Here is a 22,395-nt window from a genome sequence, read left to right as displayed (position 1 = left end):
CAAGTATGCCAATACAGGCTGTGGCAGTTAGAGAAGTGGAATGGACAATTGGAAAATAATAACTACAAGGTCTAAATTAAACATGACTTATTTTCAGAGGCTTTAATTATGATTTGAAAATTATATCTATTGCATAGGTCTTATCTTTCTTTTACACGATCGAGTCTTTCTTTTACGAGTTCGATCATTACTTTTACAGTTTAAAATTAAAAGTCGATTGAAATGGAAATTGGCGAGGAGTTTTCATACATATATATAATAATATAAGATAGATATACAACACGTAACAAAAACTCGCCAAATTCTGAAAGCATATTGAAATAAACATATTTAATTCTCTGATTTGTTTTTTGAAAACATCGTTTGATACACGGGTGTTATTAAAGACTTTCCGCCCTTGTATAAGAATTTTCTATTGTAATGCAAACTATTTTGTTCCCTATTATCAATAATTTGTGTCGAAAATGACCTCGTCATGTAAACTGAAACCACACCTGAGATAAGTAAGTACCTCTTAAGGCAGCGGTTCACTATTTGTAATAATTGTTTATCGTTTGATATGTAAAAAAAATATATCTTTTCTACGTATAATATATCAACACAGCCTGCAATCTGAGAAAATTTTTGCTAGGGGAAAGTGGGAAAGATCAATTAAAAGTACATTTTAATTAATACAAATCGGATTTATTAAAATTCGTTTAGTAAGACTACTCCTATTTTAAGTTTAACAATGAGGTTAATTGTTTAACAAATATGAATATTAAAAAATATACACATCTAATCCATTCCGTTTAACGCTTTTGCCCCATGCTTGTACCAAAGCCGGGTTCCCTCTTATTTTATACCCGACTTACCCCTGACATCTGAAGCACTTTGAATTGGTCCAGCTCCTGTTCCGTTCCCAGCCTGTACAGCCTTCATGAGCCCATTTTTTGCATGTCAGACATTACTCCCAATGGTCACTGGATCTGGTGTGCCAAATACTTCTATTTCACGCGCGCTGGCCAACAAACTTCTGTTGACAAACTATTCAAGTTGGCTAACTGCACGGACAAAGCGCGCGGAATTTTGAAATTAATTTAAGAGTGTTACGGCCATGTCCCGGTTTTACCCCCATACCTTGTTTTGTACTAATTACCCCTACATGAAATAAAAACTATTGTGAACTGCATGTGATTTACGCATGCCCCCCCCCCCATTGCTCTCCACCAAAGAGACCTTATTGTTATCTTCTGCGCATTAATGTCTTTAATTCATTCATTTAGAACGGTTTATCAAAACTTCGGATAGTTGAGCTGAAATTAGAAGCAGTAAGAAATTCATTTCCACTCTTATTTTAGTTAATCATTACCTACTTGTAATTGTAAATATAAGACAAATGTGAGCTTGATATATGTGAAATTGAGTAAAACAAGAAATTAACTAACAAATAAAAAAGGTATTCGCGATAAAAATATGTTAAAAAATATCCCAATTTTTCATGAAGCTCTTGAAATCGACATTAGCGCATCACATGCATGCATCTGGCAAACCGCTGAACAATTATAGCATTTCTCATGAGAGGCGTGACCCGGCTATCACCAGCTCTGTCAGTCATCCCACCGCCCGTTATCTCAGGCGATGACACGCAGACCCATCAATATGTCATGCCAGGGGAACATTCAATAATACTATACGAGGGTTAGGAGAAGTTACTATGATTAAGAAATAAATTATTAAGAAGATCAACATATTGAAGTGTTTTGTTTGTTTCCCAATTTAAAGTCCTGTTGAAACTAGCCAACCATTAGAGGAGCCAGGAGACACAGATATACAAAAAAAGTGTGTGTGTATAGATACTTATGTATGCATGCAAGAGTTATACTTCTTTGGCCTAACAAAGCAAAAATCCTTAAAATTATTTATTCCTCGTGATATTCTATGTTTGTAGAAAGAACAATATTGTAAAAATGTTGCAAAGATGGCTTGGCTGTATGGGCTGCAACCCTTTGCCTGTCCTAATAATGGACGAAGAAATAAAAAAAAATTACGTACCTATGAGGCAAACGTCAGAAATTTTTAGGAACCAACTTCAATCTATTACTTTTGTGTTACAACTTACAGTGATGCGTGCGCATCTTTAAATTTCACTCTCATCATTTTTTCATAACGCGCCTAAAGAAGTATAACTTCAAAAATAAAAAGATAGGTTTCTGATATGTGAAGTTACGGTGTATACATCCGTTATTAATTCAGTGACTATTTTATTCTACGTACCTTAATACACTTTTATATAGCACTAGCACCTAGATACTACTGTGAATTATTTAATATCTGAAAATTTATTGAATTAGGCGTTACTTTGCGGACATCCATAATTATACAAATGATATAAGTTTTCTTTAGTGTTAATTCCGCCAATATTTGTTTTTAAAACAATTCGACACGTGATTCGCCTCTACACGAGGCATCCTCAGGACGTGTTGTCTCGCCAAAATCTGGCACGAGACCAGGTGTCGAATTGTTTTAAAAACAAATATTGGCGGAATCAACACTAAAGAAAACTTAAATCATTTGTATATTTAATATCTGCCTAGAGTGGTGTGGAAAGGTTCATAAAAATTTAAGTTAATACAATGTAGTTTTATATTGCCAAAGAACCAAGAAGACCGCTTTATTGTTCAGATCTTAAAATTTTAATCAAAACTCAATTAATCTTCGTTAACTGTTGCATTTGAAGTATTTCAATTAAATTAAATGTTGACGTATAGGGGCCGACTGGTCGCAAGCTCTATCACTGACGCACAGTCTGGCGGGGACTTGTAGGGAACACGAGACATGTCGAATGAAACTGTAAAATGTAATGCAATCGTGACATTTGGAATCCAAATGAATCTAATGATAATTGTTTGCTCGGGAAATGGGAACAAAATGCATGTGTGTGTTCCCTTGCGGCTTTGTTTGTTTAATGTTGAAATTCAATGACGTCACGCGTACACGCACAGCATAATATATAGCCGATGAATTGCTCAACTTGACAGACAAACAAACAGCAAAATACTTATATAGCCAGGCTCGTGAGGGAGATGTCATAGATTAACGGCCGTTTTCAATAACGTATCTCTAGTTACAGATACATTGCTTTCACCGTTTGATGACAAATATTATCTATCCATAGTTATGTCCAATATAGGTTAGATGTTAGACGATAGGTTATTGAAATGTAAGGAAGAGTAAAAGGATAGATTTTTACTACTTTACGACTTTTCTGTCCCAATAAACTTATCGACGGTAACTCACCTTATCCGTACACGCTGTCTGTCAATCGGACGACGTATAGCTTACCAGCGTTAGAAGTTTGTATGAAAATTTCAATTCACGCGTCCCAAGTGTAAGGCGATAAGAATGACTTATCGGGTATATTGGTACAGCTTCAGATTATTGACAGCTAATTACTGACATACACTATATATATATAGTTAATTGTATATTAAATATATTTTATATACATATATAGTATATTGGGAACGGCCGTTAAAAGACAAACCGACTACAGATTACGGAGGAAACGTAGAACGCAATCATATCCATAAAGTTATGAGGTTGAAAAGCCCATAAGTTATATATATATATATAATGCGGTTAAACTTGAATAATATTGCAATATAACCATTTCGATATAAATTTCAATATATTTGGGTGGTCAGTAAAAGATATCGCTCATAAATCATAATTAACATTTATAATCTGATTTATAACCGGGAATGCTGATTATAAATACATTCGTATGTTATTCTAAAAATAATTGTGATCGTTTCACTGGTATTATTGAAAGAACACGTGTTTGTTAAGCGGAACATACAAGCCTACCGCTGACTCATGTTATGTTTTAAATTTGTAAGTCTTCAACTCGTTTCTTATTAAAAATATCTTTTGCTCAGATGTAAAGTAAGTTAATGCAACTGTTATTTTATCGACAGGTCAGACTAGAGGTATGTTTTCGCTATTTGGATATGAATTTTAATAGCATGGTTGCACTTATTTAGTATGAAAGCAGTTAGTGATGCTTTTACTGAGTTTAGCTTTCCCCTAACCCCTATTTGGACGCAGTCAATAAATCTATTGACACGAATACCTAACAGTGTTGCATGAATAACAATTAATTAATTAGATTTTCTAATTAGGTAACTAAAGTTTTAATCTATTTAGATGACTTGCAAAAAACCACTTGAATGTGTCAGAGAATATAATAATGGTATAAGTAGCTCTGGCAGGTATATGAAATATTACTTCTCAACTTAGTTATATCGAACTTCCATTAATATAATTTGTAGAAATCCTTTCTTAGTGCTTTAATCATTTGAGTAACCTTTTTGCAAAATTGAAAATTTAAAGCTCAGTGCGAGATCTGCGCTGATAAATCTGTCAGTCAGGACAGTATTATTGTGATGGTATATAATATTTCGCAGGCATATTGTCAAAGAGGTGATATTACAATTTCACTAGTGATATTATAATTAAACGGTACATTGTCAATCGACTTCATTTATTACAATTTAACGGCCTGATTTTAGTGACAATGGCACGGGTACACTATAGCATAGACTATAGTGATTTTCTAAGGCAATGGTATTTTGACAATTTTACTGATCGTTAGTTCATGAGGCCGTCCATGATTAGTCCGTTTCTTGTATTTATTGTATAGTTATTATGTTTTTTATTTTTGATATACGTGATTGTTTGTAACAATATGGTAATTATAGCACGAATTGTTGGACTATTTAAAAGTTGCTGAGGGATAACGGAATAACGGTAAATATTGCAACAAATACTTATGTATTGTCACAGTAGTAAATACTCTTATATAACTTCAGTAGGAAGCTGGATTACAATTATTAGTTTAAAAATATTTCGTGGAGTATTGAAGAATGTACAGTGATTGTTTTTACAGACAAAAATCGTAATAAAATAAAATAATTTACAATTAATGGTGTCAATGTACATAGTATTACAATTTAAGATACAAAACAGGTAGGACCATAAAATTATTAATTTAATCTTTGCCAGTTTGTAATTAAAGATTCATAGATAAAAAGTCGTGATAACTATTGACTGAAATATAGTGAATCTTTTAATAATTTTAATTGTAGGCATGAGTGAATTAATGTAATGATTTTTTTGAACGAAACACGCAATGCTTAGTTTCCCTGAGGGACAAACCCTCACCGTCGTAAAATAGGGAGTGGCCGTCATCAGAACTGCTTGGGGTAGAGTTACAATTTAAGGGAATTTTCGTGTGTTACATTTTATGGCTGTTTAGAACATAATTTGATGCTCATATTTATAATTAAAATATCTTTATTTTATTGGTAGTGTCTAGAAATTATAGCAATTAAATTTATAGTTTAATTACTATAATTTCTACACACGTATTTACATTAGATCTAAAACGTGGGTTCGAATAATAAAATGGGTAGTGTTTTATAATAAAATAAATAAAGGAAGTAAGAAAGCTAGATAATTTTGCAAAAAAAAAATAAAGATGATCAGCAAGGTACACAATATTTACATAAGAATAAATAAAAAAAAAATCTTAGCAGAGCGTGGTTTCGATCCACGGACCTCTGGGTTATGGGCCCAGCACGCTTCCACTGCGCCACTCTGCTGTGTTGCTTTCATCTGAAATAGTGGTACTAATTGTTATGCACACATGCTGGCTACACTTTAATATAAAAACTTATGTTTGTTGCATATCACATTACCATGTTCTTTCCAATTAAAATTGAAATGTAGTACTAGCTGCTAGCACTAAGAATTTGTGTAATTATTTCATTTATATTTTAATGTCCAGTTGAATGTTGTTTACTGATTTTTTTATTTTTGTGGAAACGAATGAAGTTTAATATTGCTATATTTAATTTTTTTTATTTTATTATTCAACCATTTTTTATGCATTTTAAACTATCATTAGTTTTACCTTAGTTACTTTAATTGAAATCTCATCGACATACTCTAATAAGCATCTTTAGTTAAAATTGTTAGCAATGTCATTTATGTAGTAAAAAAACAATAAAGCTCCTAAGACGCTGCCTTGTGGTGCTCCATTTGTATTGATTTCAAAGTTAGAATGATATATTTTAAGGTATTTTTTGCTGCCTACATTACAGATATTTGAGATTGCTCCTTATTTTTTCTATTAATTTAATATGATGATATCCATTTATAGCTGTTGCTTCTAATTCCAAACTTTTCCATTTTTTTTTTAATAATATGGGATACTGTAAGTAGTCAAACGCTTTTGAAAATTCAAAAAATAATGCTCTAGTCAGTTTATTTTCATTAATGGTAGTTAATATAGTTTTAGTTAATTAACGTATATGACGCCAGAGCTGTAGACATTTCCTTTGGAAATCATTAGTTCTTTGACTATATTGATCTTTTTATTGAAACCTTCTAATATTTTTGTATGAATTCAAATTCAAATTCAAATATTTTTATTCAAAATAGGATGTGAAATCACTTATTGAAAGTCAAAAAAACTACCACCCATTCCAAAGTGAATGCCTCAGGCCTGAGAAGAATGGGCGCAACAAACTCTGCGGGCTTTTTTTATTTTTTCATCAAAAATATGTTTTACAATTAAAGTAACATTTACAAAGTAACATTGTACAATTAAACTTATTATTTAATAGCCTGAGGGCGGTCGCTCCATTCCCAATCTGTGGTATCATTAAGAAAGTCATTTATGTTATAGTAACCTTTACCACACAAACGTTTTTTAACAATTCTTTTGAATAACGTAACACCTTTTTTTTGAACATTTTCTGGGATCTTGTTGTAGCATATACATCGCCCCACAAACGACTTACTAACTCGACTTAGCCGAGTAGTAGGCATCATCAGTTTATGTCTGTTCCTGTTAACTGTTAACATTATGGTTATGACAGTTTCTGGCAAATTCACTTATGTGCCTATGAACATACATTTCAATTTCAATTCATTATCAAGAATATATTGATAAGCAACAGTCAAGAAGTTAATTTCTTTGAATTTTGCTCTCAATGATTCCCTAGGACCTAGGTTATAAATAGCGCGAATAGCCCTCTTCTGCAGCACAAATATTGTATTAATATCGGCAGCGTTGCCCCATAGCAATATGCCATAGGACATAATACTATGGAAATAACTAAAGTATACTAGTCGCGCCGTATCTATGTCAGTTAATTGTCTAATTTTTTTAACCGCGTACTCTTCTTAAAATAATTTTGATTCAACCGGAATGTTTGAGATGGGATGGGGCGATCGTTGTTCATATTATCTGTCGCATCCTTTTTGAAAAGTTTGACCATAGACAGTTTAAGTAATTCTGGAAAAATACCAGCAGTAAATAATTTATTTACAAGCTGTGTTGCAACGGCTGCACCAAATTTTATTAATACATGAGTTTATGACAATTCTATGTATCTTGTCCTAGTTATTTTTTTATTATTAGTACAATAAGTTTTTATTTCCACTATATATTACTTATTACATTAATATACATAGTAGTATAGTATTAGTTATATTGTGTGGCACCAATTAAGCTGTTCAATTAGCGAATACTTGAATTATTGTAATATTAAACTATGCCATATATAACAGTTTCCGCAAGTATCGGCTATTAGGACATACCAGCTATTATCGCAAGTGGGAGGCTCCTTTGCACAGTATGCCGGCTAGATTATGGGAACCACAACGGTGCCTATTTCTGCCGTGAATCAATAATGTGTAAGCATTATTGTGTTTCGGTCTGAAGGGCGCCGTAGCTAGTCGAATTACTAGGCAAATGAGACTAAACATCTTATCTCTCAAGGTGACGAGCGCAATTTTTTTTATTTTTATTTATTTATCATATTACTTATAAAATACTAGTAAAATTGTTGTGCCGCTTAGAGCTTTTGAGTTTTTCTAAAGAATCCTGAGCGGTACTGTATTACCATCAGCTGAATGTCCTGCTCGTCTTGTCCCTAATTGTCATAAAAAAAATTATAAACATCTCAGAATAAATTGAATAGAAATATGTGCCCTACAACGATTAATCTCAATTGTATAAAAGCATAATTTGTTCCGTAAGCAAATTATAGTCACAGGCTTCTTAGCACAGTAGCCTGTAATGAGACTTAACATCTTATGTCTCAAAGTGACGAACGCAATTCCGATCAACTATCCTGTGCGGCACTGCATTGCAACGGACAGTAAACACAATTGTAAGAAATGAAAATTAGAGTCCGTATTTGACATTATCCCAGAGTGTTAATCTGTAATCCGGGATCAAGTGTGCCTTGTTACTATTATCATAACTGTGTATTGGAGAGACAATTAATACACTTACACACAATAAACCACGGATTATGTTTAGACGCACCCTCTAGATCGTTGGATATTCGTTGGTATCCAATTACTGTATTTTAACGATCTAAATATCAATAACTTTTGACTTTTCAAGATTCAAAAATTTTTTGAGTTTCGTCCATATTTGAACGTTATTACAAACGTCTTGTTCACTGGTCACTGGTTTTATAAGTCCTGGCAGCTATTGCTACTATATTGTAGTAATATATTCTATTTTATGGAATTATAAAGCCATTACAATTATAACTTAGTACTTGCTCGTAACATGTTCAGATATAAATCTAAGCAGGTCTTATTACTATTCTATGTAGAGCTGATGGCGTGGTCACTCCTCTGGGCATTACAATCACGTATACTAAATCGTTCCAACTACAAACATTTCCCGGAACGGTAGAGTGACAAACTTCTGTATGCACAACATTGTTCGCGGTATATCGATGCGTGAGACTTTTTTATTTGACAGCACAATACTCTCCTAGTCCCTTAAATATAACTCTACTCACGTTTCTACTTGAAATCATTTAAGAAAGGCGCTTGTGAATCATGCGTTAATAAATTCTCAGCTCCAAAACTATAATCTCAAACTTACCATCACGGATATTTGAAAGCTATAAAATGGTTGCCACACACGCGACGCAGGAACTTACGAAAGAAACTTCTCTGCGGTGATAACGGACTAAATTAGATCATTGAAGCGAGGAAACAGTGTCAGCTTATCACGGAGCATTACATTATTGACTCAAATGATAAAATCACTTCACATTAATTGTGCAATTAAGTTACAAGCCCGAAGGAATTAGCTAAGTAGTAAGTTTCTTCCCAAGTTAAGTCTGACGGCAGTACCGAATCATAATAACAGTGACCTTTAAGGCCAGCAACGTATTTCTTGATCCCTGTTGTTACGAAAAAGTATACCTGAGAAAAACGGGCGCAAGAAACTCAGCGGGCTCTTTTTTTTCGGCGTCCTTCAGACCGAAGCACAAATCGTACTTCACGTTATTGCTTTGCGGCAGATTTATTGAAGTAGGAGTTATTTTGCGGAAATCCATAATTATCCAAATGTTTTGAGCTTTCTTGAGTGTTAATTCCGCCAATACTCTGAGTCTGAGTGAGTCTCGTGCCAGAGTTTGGCGAGTCAACATCTCCTGAGGATGCCGATGAATTGTTTAAAGACGAATATTGGAGGAATTAACAACTAAGAAAATTTAATACATTTGGATAGCTTTGCGACAGAAAAAGGCCCCGCTCTCCGCACCTAGCTCGCACTCTGTGTAAAGAAGCCTCATTGGTAAACCTACGAGGAATCTCAAAAAGAAAATTGTAGTAAATGAATTGTTAATATCAATTAACTTACTAAATTGAACGCAGTCGCATTGAGCTAATTAAATACTTTTTCACAGACTTTATAAAAATTTTAGTTTGTATATTGAATGTATCGACAGATAACTATACTAGTCATCTCACATACAACCACTCGGTATCGGTTGGGAGAAAGAAACATAAGTAAAAGATAAGGTAACAAAACGTAATATTGTTTCAATCAAAAGTTGTGCGCGTCATATCAGACCGAGAGGGGTTGCTGTCTCAAGACTACAACGTAACGGATTGACTGTCAAAGTGACCTTGATTAAATAAAATACTTTTAAAGGATTAAAACGCGTTCAATTGTAACTGTGCTTTAACATTAGATTTTGGCGTAAAAGTTACAATTTTATTATTATTTTAGTTAACCCGAAGTTGCAAGACCTTTCCAGAGGTCGTTTTCAGGGGGTCCCCCTGGTTATATTAAAAGCTTTTTTATTTAAACGTGAAACACTCGCGTTAATCAACGAAAATACAAAGTGATCTTGACTTAGTGCCACTTATGAATTATTAAAGTGAAACTTTTATTACATCGTCTCAAACTTTTTCGTCTGTGTATTGCATGTCGCGTGACGGTCGGGCGGCGCCTATAGTTCGCAGCAGCTGACAGTATAGTGTATAGACTATTACTCATTTGCGCCAGTGCTCCACGCTATTTAGTTTGTTTTTGTTAGTTTGTTTAATGTACATGTTTTTATTTATTAAAGTGAAACTTTTATTCAATATTTTAAACCAGGGCTAAGACACAGAGTTCAATAAAAATCTTAGTTGGAGACTAAGTCTACTTTTATTATTTCCCACTATCATTCCAATTTGCCAAGTATAAAATTAAGATTGATAAAGCGATTTTTATACCCTTAATGGAATATTATTCCAAAATTTTTTAGTGAAATTACTAAAATTAAAAAAAAAAGTTCACTTTTACCGTGGTTTCATAAAACCACACAATCCTTTATTTTGATAAATTTCACACAAACATATATTGACTTGTACTTTGTTTCAATCAACGCACTATTTTTTTATGCACATATTTATGTAATTTTGGGGAATAGACGAATATAATATTGAAATTTTATTGCGTCATCATACAGTCGGCTACTGTCATTACAAAAATAGATTGAAAATCTCACGAAAACGAATGCCGTACACTGTCGTACATTCACTGGTAGAAACACCAAAAAATGCGGGTTCTATCACAGCACCGTTCCGTTGATTTATCGACTCTCCGCCGTTATCTTCGCCACCTTAGTCTTGAGTCTTCACTCGAACCCTTCATCAAAAGTCCCTTGTCTTGTCTGTACTCAATGTTCCTGGGTACGATATGGCGCGGGCACTTGCAACTTACTTAGTTATTAGTTGTTGTTTGAGTATATCTCTATCTCTATATATCTTAAAATTGTGTTTTTGAAAATAAGGGCCGCGACAAGCAGGACGTTCAGCTGATGGTAATTGAGACGCCATGCCCATTACAATGCAGTGCCGCTCAGGATTTTTGATAAACCCAAAATTTCTGAGTGGCACTACAATTGCGCTCGTCACCAGAGACATAAGATGTTGTCTCATTTGCCCAGTAATTTCAACAGCTACGGCGCCTTCAAACCGAAATACAATGTTTTGACATTACTGCTTCACGGCAGAAATAGGCACCGTTGTGGTACCCATAATCTAGCCGGCATCCGGTGCAAATTAGTCTCCCACTGGTATCACTTATATAGAACAGTGGTGATAAAAAAACGACCTACACTGTCACTAAACAATATTTTTATTCTTATAATACGTGTCTTCTATCTTTTCACCTCACAAACAAACAAACAAAAATATTTTTATTTCATAGGTAAATTGCATTACACTTGAAATATGTCATTGTTTTTCTTACAACTTGTTCGGAAGGCAGATTTAAAAAAAAACAGAAAAATAAAAGAAATAAAAAACATACATCAGATTTCCCGGTGAGAGGATCATCCCGCCATCACAAGCAGCACCCGTTCACGAACATGACGCATGGACCAGCCATCGCCTCCCTCGACTATATTTTAAGGAAGGGAACGACCCGCCCCACGTCGCCACTACAAGCAGTGGCATTAAGCGAGCATGACGGTGCCTGTCACGAGAACTCTACCAAAATACAAAAGATATTCATCTACATAATATTATAACGATACTCAACGATTACATCCATTAACTGATAAGAAACTGTGTAAAAACATAATTGTTGTGAAAACATCATTGTAATCGTGGCCGTTGAGGGATAATTTTACCTTTTGCCGCTTTAATAATCAATTTAGAGAAGATTTATATTTCCTTGTTACGTGAACGTGCCTGAGATAACAAACGTCCTTCAAAAATCAACATGCGCCGGTCACACGCGCTAACTATACGATACGGGGTAGCTTTTATATATCTAACACGAAGTGCAGGGACTAAGAAGCGGAGGGTGGCTATATGGCTCGTCCTGTTTGGATCCTAGTAACACCGCGTCCAGAATTTAACTACTCGCCACTCTTACTTATAGGTCGTCGTCAAGCCCTGCCGCGTTTATGAACCGCAGTATCTTCTTGATGCGATTTATTGCAAACAGCAAGTGGGAGTAGGGTATAATCGCCAAGGATCGTGTTACGCTTATGCATTAGTGGGACGCAATTGCAGTGGAGATGAAGAGGCGTTTCATTGGCCTCAAGGCAAAATCTGCAAGTTCTTTCGTTAATACCTAGCATAAATAATTAAAAAAGTTTGTTATGTTTTTGAAGTGATAACCCTCACTTCTAGGATTACATTATCATAACAAATTGTTTAGATTTACAAGAGCGACATCTCAATTCAATTTCCTAAGATACAAATAATGGGGTTGAACAGGTTATCAGTTGTAAAGTAGATCCTGTAGATGAAGCCATAACCTGAGAGTTGAACAAAGCATACAAGATTTTATGACGATACGTCACTCGAACGGTTAGCTCAGATGGTTAGAGCACTGGCACGGAACGCCAGAGATCGTGGGTTTGAGTCCGGCATCGTTCATAAAATTGTGTTTTTCAAATTGTATTTGTGTAATTAAATAATATTTATTTATTTGTTCAGTTGTAGTACCGGTCAGAATATTTGGATTTTTCCAATATCCTGCGGCACTGTATTGTTATGGGCATGTCGTAAATAATGAGCGTAATAATGTGTTGTCACATATGTTATTTCAAGTTATTAATAATTCTATATGAAGAGTGTTGCCAAAAATTTTTATAACTTAAATAAAATGTTAACATGAAAATTATTCTTACTAATTAAGGGGTTTCTTCTTCTTAAATAATTATATAATAATTTATCTTTCTTCTTAAATACTAGCTGATGCCCACGACCTCATCCGCGTAGATAAAGGGTTTTTAAAAATATCAAGCAAGTTTGGAATTGAAGATTATCTCATGTCCTATTCTAGTTCCGGTTCCCGTTTTCGTTCCCGTTCCCAACATATTATAGAAGGTCTCTTACCAAAGATCTCTTAGAGGAAGATTGCTATGGCAAAATAAACCTACTATTCGTATAGTTATAGCTTTTTTCACAAATCCCGCGGGAACCATGTAACCTAAGTCCTTTCCCAAGCTCAAGTCTATCATTGTACCAAATTTCAGCATAATCGGTTCAGTAGCTACGGTGTAAAAGCGTAACAAACAAACTTATATTTACATTTATAATATTAGTAGGAATTCGTACAGAGCAAGTGTCTGATCTGTAGCTGATTCAAATTTAAATTCAATTATATTTTTATTCAAAATAGGATGTGACATCACTTATTGAAAGTCAAAAACTTCCACCCATTCCAAAAATTATGCCTCAGATCTGAAAAGAACGGGCGCAACAAACTCAGCGACCTTTTTTTTCCTCGAAAAAATATGTTTACAAAGTAATATTGTACAATTAAACTTATTATTTAATAGCCTGAGGGCGGTCGCTCCATTCCTAATCTGTGGTATCATTAAGAAAGTCATATTTTATGATGTTAGTATAATGTATAGTATGTATTTGCATAAAATTACAACTCTCAAGTTAAATTTGATTTGGTTCAGTTGGATATCTTAATGAACATACATTTGGTATGGACAATTAACCTCCGCAGTAATACAATTACAAGATCTTCATTTGAAATGAACCTGAGTTAATCAATTATGTTATATTAAAACACAAATAGCCTCCAATAGCCGAAACATCTGGGTTATTGTTGTCGGCAGATGTTCAGTGATATTTGATTCCTGTTTCAAATGGAGCGTGCTTTTGATGAGACTGCTGACAATACGGTGTGTGATGCTACTGTGTCTGCAGTTTTTGTTGATTTCTTTTAGGCAAATGTTGGTGCAGATGAGGCAAGCTGCTCCATGCAGGTGGTGCGCCACGTGTTAAACTTTGAATTATTTGGACTTAACTTATTCTTCCATACTTAATAAGTGATACATTTTATGATTGTAATTGTCGGCATTATAAGTCTTCTCTTTAGTAATAATAACATCCAAATTATTTGAGTTTTCTTTAGTGTTAATTCCGCCAATATTTGTCTTTAAACAATTCGCCGCTACACGAGGCATCCTCAGAACGTGTTGACTCGCCAATATCTGGCACGAGACTGAATCAAATGAGTTTTTTTTTTGCGCCCAAGCAAGGGAATGGGCTACCCTCCGGGATAACGACGGGAGGGAGGTGGTGAATGCTCATGCATACCAACGCAGCCTAAGTCTGCGTTGGTTATGTGGGACTCACGTGAAAACCTAGGTGCCTACCCACTAAACACCACCTGCAGTTGGCTTTGGGCAGGTGCCCTCTAAGCCTACATCGAAGGCGACCTTCTCATGGGGAGAGAGAGGCGCAAGCGGCACTCCCTATGGAGTTTCCGCTGGGATATCAAATGAGCCGGAAACCGTTATTTTATACCCTAATTATATATATTTAATACCCTTACTTAAAGACAAATATTGGCGGAATTAACACTAAAGAAAACTCAAATAATTTGGATAATTATGGATTTCCGCAAAGTAATAAAATAACATTAAAATTGTAACTTTGCGACTGTTTAAAGCCAAAAAAAAAAATAGGCAGCTGATCAGATTATTGGGCGTGATACTAATTCTCATGCCATGTAGACAGAGCGACAGTCCGTCTGTATGTCAGCAGTATGGTTAGACAGTAACTCGCATTACTGAGATCACTGCTCGCACTTGGCTAATTGCTTCTTGCTTTTCTACAATGGTAGTAGAAGTACACAAATTTTGTTATTTTATGATTTTAAAATCGGCTGGTAGTTTCGAACCACTCTTCTCCCCATGTCAAATCCTCTTTACGAACTTTAGCTTTATCGCGTGTTTACCAAGTGTTGTTGCAATATGTATTGTTATGTCACTCCCTATGGTCAATAGATATATTTCCATGAACAATCATTAGGATTCTTCGCGCATTTTTGAGCGAACATTGGTGATTGCCTAAATATGTAACGAAATTTATACGTTAAAAAAGCTGTCAGCTACCATAGTTATACACAAATAAATAAATAAACTAAAATAGAGCGAGTTTGTAGATCCGAAACAGTTTGTTATTGATAGAGATTGTATGTGTGAATCAGTTGTTATATTTAATAATATAATAACGCCAGAGAGCATCACAACAATATCATCTGGTCCGCAAATGGCGCCATTATCACTGCGCCTGCGCACTGGCGCCAAGCTCTAGTATACTGAAACATGACGTCAATGACCTAATATAAAAACTTTGTGCTTTTAAGTTTCGGCTGTTAATAGTTATATTATAGAGATTATCTTTATTGTATATTCTATTAAGGTGTAGCTCCTATAAAGCTCAGGTCCATTTGGAAAGTATTAGATCGACTCGAATAAAAATATCAGCTGTATATATATATATATATCATCATACTGACATATAAATAAAATTGAAGGTACTGTTTAAAACTTTTTTTTTATGAAAATAAGGGACGATGCGAGCAGGACGTTCAGCTGATGGTAATTGATACACCATGCCCATTACAATGCAGTGTTGCTCAGGACTCTTGAAAAACCTGTCAAATAAACGACATCTATGCGGGCGACGTAGCGGGGTGATGCTTGTTTATTTATTTATTTATTAAATTCCGCCAACACAAACTTGTTCATAAACTAAACCAGGAAACATGAGGAAGTATTATTTTTCAATAAAACCCGAATGATTTATTGTCTCTTAAAAAGCTGTAAAGTTCAAAATGCATTATAAAAGGCACATAAAACTGAATGGTAGATATGCGCGGACTATGAATGGGCTCACGCGATGGCGGGGCCGGGCCACCTGCCGCGGTTTGGATGTAATCTATTGTCGGATCCCACCGGTCATCCATCGGTCAGGTACGGACTCCGGGGCCTCAGCTCAACTACCTAGCTTCACCGGACACAAAACGGATATTTATTAACAATAGTTATTTCTTCTGAGGATTCGGGATTTAGGTCAAAACTTAACAACAATCTGCAATGAGATTGTTAGTAGCTTTCTCTTTAGCTAAATATTCCTAATTTGGTATTCTTGCCAAGAAGGTTTTTAATTTTATATACGTTTTATATTAGCTTGACTTGTATGTTTGTATGTATGTTTGTATGTATGTTTGTAACTGACTCCTTCAGACGCGATTTTGACCCACTTTAAACGGCCAGATTTCATTCAAACTTTGTAGATTTATCGAGGACCGATGACAATACACTAATTTAATAAGATAATTATATTACCATATATATATATATATATATATATACCATTATAAAATTAGCAAACTAAGATTTTTGTCAATTTATATAATTTTTATCTGTAGTCGATAAGGCAGGAATTGATGTTAAAGTACTTAATAGTTTTAAAAATACGCTTTTATAGAAAATTCAACTAAAAATAGAAAATAAATTTAAATTGAAAATAGTGTATATATACACATATTTTAGTTGAATTTTATATAAAGCATGTTTTTTAGTTTTTTTTAAAGTACATATTATTTATTTTTGCCTAGACTACATGTTCGGAGTCAGCTTGTAAATTTACCCAATACTTCAATTTAAGGCGCGGACTGACTTGGATTGTAAACGCTACATACAACCAATAGTACAATATTTGAGTTGATCATGAGGCTAAGCTGCAAATGGGCATTTATTTTACTGGTTTTCTTATGTTTATTCAAAATATACATATTAAATTGAATAATTGTTCTAAGTTTAAGTTCTGGTTTAAGTTTTAGAAAAATACTAATTCTATTAAATTCTTTAAAAAAAGATTGTTGTTATTGCTGAAAATTCAGAGATTTGAAACTCCAAAGTTTATTTTTGGGAAGCAACTTCCAAATTTTTTATTGGACATTTCAAATTATATATCAATATTCTATTCGGTTCAAATTTTTCTTTAAGTCCTTTTTTGTGTAATGTATTTTTTGCGTCGGAATATTTTCATTGCGTTATGTTGTAATCGACTCTCTAAGAATCCAATTTTTGTGAATATTGAGGTATGACCGCGCCTTAAGTAGTAATTTAGATATCTACTCTTATATCTTCACCGCACATATCACGGGTTATTCGGAGGAGTGGGAGGCTCCTTTGCACAGGATGCCGGCTAGATTATGGGCACCACAACGGCGCCTATTTCTGCCGTGAAGCAGTAATGTTTTAATATGTTATTGTTATTATTTATTACAGAAGGAAGGGGTTCCTCAGACGCACGCGTTTCGCAGCAAAACATTCAAGAATCCCAGGTGTTGTCATTGGTGTCACCAGCCCGTACACAATGGCTCATGCTGCAGAGGTACAATCCCCCTTTAACCTATTCTCCTTGCTATCAACATCTCTTGTACGTTAACGATCGAAATAATTGTAGAAACGTATAACAATATTATGTTACCTACATAATTATAAATACATCATACGTACAGATATCCGAGAATTTATGGCATTCAGAGGTCAATGATTACCCATCAAGACTATTGGTACGTTGCATTATTTATAAGAAAGAAATACGTAATGGTACATCGACTATGTTGTAAGACATATTGGTTTTATTAATAAACGGTGCGGTACATAAAAATACAATTGGAAACCATGAAATTTTGAACAATGTTTGAATGATGATGAAATGTTCAGTCGAAGACAATTATTGTCGCGAGCAAAGTCAAGACTAATCGTAAAATAACTTATAATAATAACTAAATAATTAACATTGACATAAAATAATATTTTTTAAGAACGAAGTCATGATGTTGATTTTGAATAATACCTTTTGTTTCAGTTTGCAAATATGTGTGTCATACAACATGCCAGAGCAAGGTACGTACACATAATACTTTTACTGATATTATTGTTAAAAAAAATACAAAATAAGTTAAGCCGACTACAATTTTATATGATAATGAACAATAATTATTATTTTCGTCAGTAACTAGTAACACGTAAAGCAGAGCCCTCTAGTTTAAATTTCTTAAAACGATAAAAAATGTAGAGTCGCTTGCGCAATGTAGCAATTGATGCTCAATATTTTACATTGAAATTGCTAGATGGCGCTGTTTTCAAGATTATCATTCCGTTTAAATTAAATAAGTACGTGTGTTTAATTAACTAGCTAATATAATATTACACAATATTTTATGACATAAATATATATACAATATACTTTGAAACCTTTTGCTTAGTATTTACATTATTATAATGTTTTATGGATAGTTTAAGACAGCTATAAATTTATTAATATCATTTTGTATGTCCAAATAGTACGTGAATCATATTTGGTTAAGACTTAAGGTTAAATTCATGAGAAAACACTAGAATATTGATGATGATAATAATCAACGACAGCCTCCGGTCACGACTTCATTGTTTGCTAACAAGACGAAATTGGATACTTTCGTTAGCTAAGCCCTCACAATGGGCCCCAATAATCTATAACAATTTGCGTCTTGTTTATCAAAGATTTATTTATCTGTATAATACCTACTTGTTGACAACATCCACCATATAATTTATAGATCATTTTAAATTTAATATGTTCAGCAACAGATTTTTGTAGAGCCTTGTTAGCCATTACAAATTGACAAATGACATTTAGTTCGTACTGATATTTTAAGAGTGCTTAGCGTGGGTTGAAAATGGCGGCAACTGGCTTCGGCGGGCGCGAAATGTAAATGAGGTCCTATTGGCACTGGAGTGACTAAGAATTACAAACGAATGTAATGGCTAACAATAATATAAATATAAACAAAACCAAACATTGTGGCGGTGAAAGTTGAATAATTAAGTATTTATTTGTGGGTACAGTTTTATACCCTTCATACGAATACAATACATGTGTATACAACACAGATTTAGTATTAATTTGTGATAATAGTAACGTTTACTAGTATCTAGCTTCTTTCACAACCTGCAACTCTATCTTACATAGTAATAATATAATATATACTGTGTTATGTAAATTATATTGTTACATATCATATCACATTGTAACGCAGTGTAAAACATTAAATTAATAAACTAAATAAATTAATAACTAACTACTGTAATACTGTAGAAATTTTCGTACTAGCTTATAAAATAATACTAGCGGATCTAATCGCGCGCTATGCAAATGTAGAGACGACGAAGTTTTTTAGTTATTTATTTATTTCAGGAAACAAACAGTCATATTCAAGCATAATAACATATTATATAATTCAAACAGACCGAGGAGATCCATTAATTGTTTAGATGTAAAATAAACATATTAGACATACTAGTAAACTTAAAACATGTTTGGTGACAAAGTAGCAAAAATGTAGCAGTAATTGAAAATTAACTATAAGCTTAGGAATATAATATTATATAATTAATTACATGTGCATTTTCCTAAATATTCTTCAAAAGAGTACACTAATAGGTAATGAAAGATCGCATTGGTCTGGTGGGTACAAGTGTTTAGCAATATTGTATTTATACTTTGAAATGGGTAACGAAAATATATCAAAAAGTACGAATATATGCGTCGTTTGGCAATATATTTATGAACAATGTCTATTCTGTGGACACGGGTACAGGAGGCAGTGGCTCGCAGTTGTGGAGGATTTGTGAAGTGTGATCTCAACGAGCGACGTCACTGTCTCCACTCTCAGGATTCGCAAAATATCTGTCGAGGAGCGGCGGCACGCGAGGACAGTTCCGCCGCGCGCGCTGACTCGCAAACGCGCACTTTCAGTCCTCTTTGTTCGTGTGTGTCCCTTTACATCTAGAGGCTTAACATTCCGCTATAAATAATCGTAACAGTAAGCCGTTGTGCTTCGTGTGACAGCGTTGTGTAAACATTCGAAAGAAGTATTGACTATTGTGCTGCATTAACATTTATAATAAATTTCATTTAATATTGCGAACTAAATAGCAATAATTTTATACTTGAAAATTATAAAATTTCGTTGTAATAATTAATTATATAAATGCTACTAGTACCTTTCTAATAGAATGGTCTAATACAGACATTTATAAAGTCAACGAACTTTAAATAGTTGCAAAAACTTATCCTCGTCCAGAATACTTGTAATTCGTATAAAAAATCTAACGAGTAGCGTGACGGTGTAAAATTTCTCGAAACTAGTTCGTGAATTTGAACTCGAGATGGAAATCTCTTTGTAGGCAAGCAAACAGCGCACGGTAATTCATTTTCCGGGTCTCCTAGACAAGTGCCACGCTACATTCACGAATATATGGATTATGTTACCGGTTTAATTCCAAGGTTACAGTTACTACTGTACCTAAATACTTACTGATAGGCAATGACGATTGCGAGCGATAACGCCATTGTTTTCGGTCTTATCGGTTCTTAAGTCACGTATACCATTTCATAATACAGGTATATTTACAGTGCGATAGGAATTTCAACTGAAAATCACTTACATAATAACTATTCAGAGTTGTAGCCTAATTTATAAAGTGGATTATAAGTTTATGAATCGTGTGTTAATGTTAAAGTGAGTGTTATTAAGACAGTGGCTAGTTAGATATGTTTAGTTGTTTTTTATTTTTGACTTGGCTGTGGTGAGAGAATAGTTCTTACAATGTTCAACAAACGGCTCAGTACCAGCAGCAGTAATACTAATTCTTCAGGAAGCTCTAGTCTGCGGGTAGGTCCAGTAGTTTTATAACTAGCATAAAGTATTTTTATCCATGTCGTACTGTTTGTTACTTAAGTAAATAAATGTTTTTAAACTTTTATCATCGCGGAACTTTAACATTGTAAATATTATGACGGGTAGGTACTCAGTCCCGCCGTGACCATTCATGCAATTGGATCGAAATATCGGTATCAAATAAATAAAATATATGTCATGAGTACCTTCCCGTCATAATAATTAAAACTTAAGTTAACAACTGGTTTTTAAAATGTATAATAATTTCAAGGGGGCTTCGAGCTCTACTGTACTTAAAAGTCTTATTGCTCAATTTTTTTTAATGAAAAAAAGGGACGAGACTAGCATGACGTTCAGCTGGTGGTAATTGATACGCCCTACTCGTCGAATATTTGAGATGGTTTATTTACCATTTCCGTGACTCCTTTTAGGTATGGAAAGCAAGGAGCATTATAGGTGGGTGATTGTCACCTAATCTAGTAAAGCTGTTGATATATAAGCGAAAATGATTTTAATAACGGACGAGACGAGCAGGACGTTCAGCTGATGGTAATTGATACGCACTGCCCATTACAATGCAGTGCCGCTCTGTATTCTTGAAAAACCACCAAAATTCTGAGCCGCACTAAAATTGCGCTCGTCACCTTGAGACATAAGAAGTCAAGTCTCATTTGCCGAGTAATTTCACTAGCTACGGCGCCCTTCAGACCGAAACACAGCAATGCTTACACATTATTGCTTCACGGCAGAAATAGTCGCGGTTGTGGTACCCATAATTTACCCGGCGTTCTGTGTAAAGGAACCTCCCAATGTTAAATAATAGAACTATGAAAATAAATTTGGTGCTATGCGAAGGTACTTGATGACCAACTATTATTTGAGGCTAGGTGACAAAAAAAATGAACAAATTGACGAAGATTTACAAATAAAATTTCAAAACAAAATTTTATGTACGATACGTCACTCGAACGCTTAGCTCAGTTGGAAGAGTACTCGCACCGAACGCGAGAGGTCATGGGTTCGAGTCCCGCATCGTTCATAAAATTTTCTTTTCAATTTTTATTTGTGTATTAATCCTAGAAGTGAAGTTTATCAGTTTAAAAACATAAATTGAAGAAGATATGACGAATGAGCCAAATTTAAAAACCTGTGTTTGTGTTAAAGAATTCCGACTGAATGTCAGTGATTTTTCTTATATTTCTTTTTAATATTCGTAACTGTATGGGTCCTTAGATAAATAAAAATAAATCAAGTAGCCCTGACATTTAAATCTACTTTGACAGGTGCCGTTACGGCTTTCGTATGCGTCTCGCGTCTGGAGCGTTGCGTGTCTATCGAGCCACAATTTGCGGGTTCGATCCCCGCTGGATACATTGCGTATTTTCTCTGAAGTATTCGGGGTCAATTATATTATGTTTATTTTATATAATAAATTCGGGCAGGGCTACGAACCTTACTTTATTTAGTTTCCTAGTATTTAAATTAAAAATAATCGTGTTCAGTACCATATTATTAACTACCTAGGTGCTGAGCGG

At 34.2% G+C, this 22,395-nt stretch overlaps 1 protein-coding gene and 1 non-coding gene across 5 annotated transcripts in view; one reads left to right on the top strand and one right to left on the bottom strand.

Moving 5' to 3' along the window:
* Positions 1-22,395, top strand: part of LOC126968890 (tensin) — a 183,117-nt gene that overhangs the window by 16,362 nt on the left and 144,360 nt on the right. For 2 of the 4 annotated variants that reach the window (XM_050814027.1, XM_050814028.1), the window contains exons 2-3: positions 17,418-17,523; positions 18,004-18,041. In XM_050814027.1, the coding sequence (XP_050669984.1) occupies positions 17,418-17,523; positions 18,004-18,041 (144 nt within the window). Of the gene's footprint in view, positions 1-17,417; positions 17,524-18,003; positions 18,042-19,922; positions 20,052-20,203; positions 20,855-22,395 lie in introns of those variants that run through there. The other 2 variants (XM_050814029.1, XM_050814031.1) reach the window with 2 other exon arrangements.
* Positions 5,574-5,645, bottom strand: Trnam-cau (transfer RNA methionine (anticodon CAU)). The gene has a single exon. It is a non-coding gene; the product is annotated as a tRNA-Met (tRNA).

Source organism: Leptidea sinapis, chromosome 17 (assembly GCF_905404315.1).
Source record: "Leptidea sinapis chromosome 17, ilLepSina1.1, whole genome shotgun sequence".
Classification (NCBI taxonomy): Eukaryota; Metazoa; Arthropoda; class Insecta; order Lepidoptera; family Pieridae; genus Leptidea; species Leptidea sinapis.
This window is presented reverse-complemented; position numbering and strand designations above follow the sequence as displayed.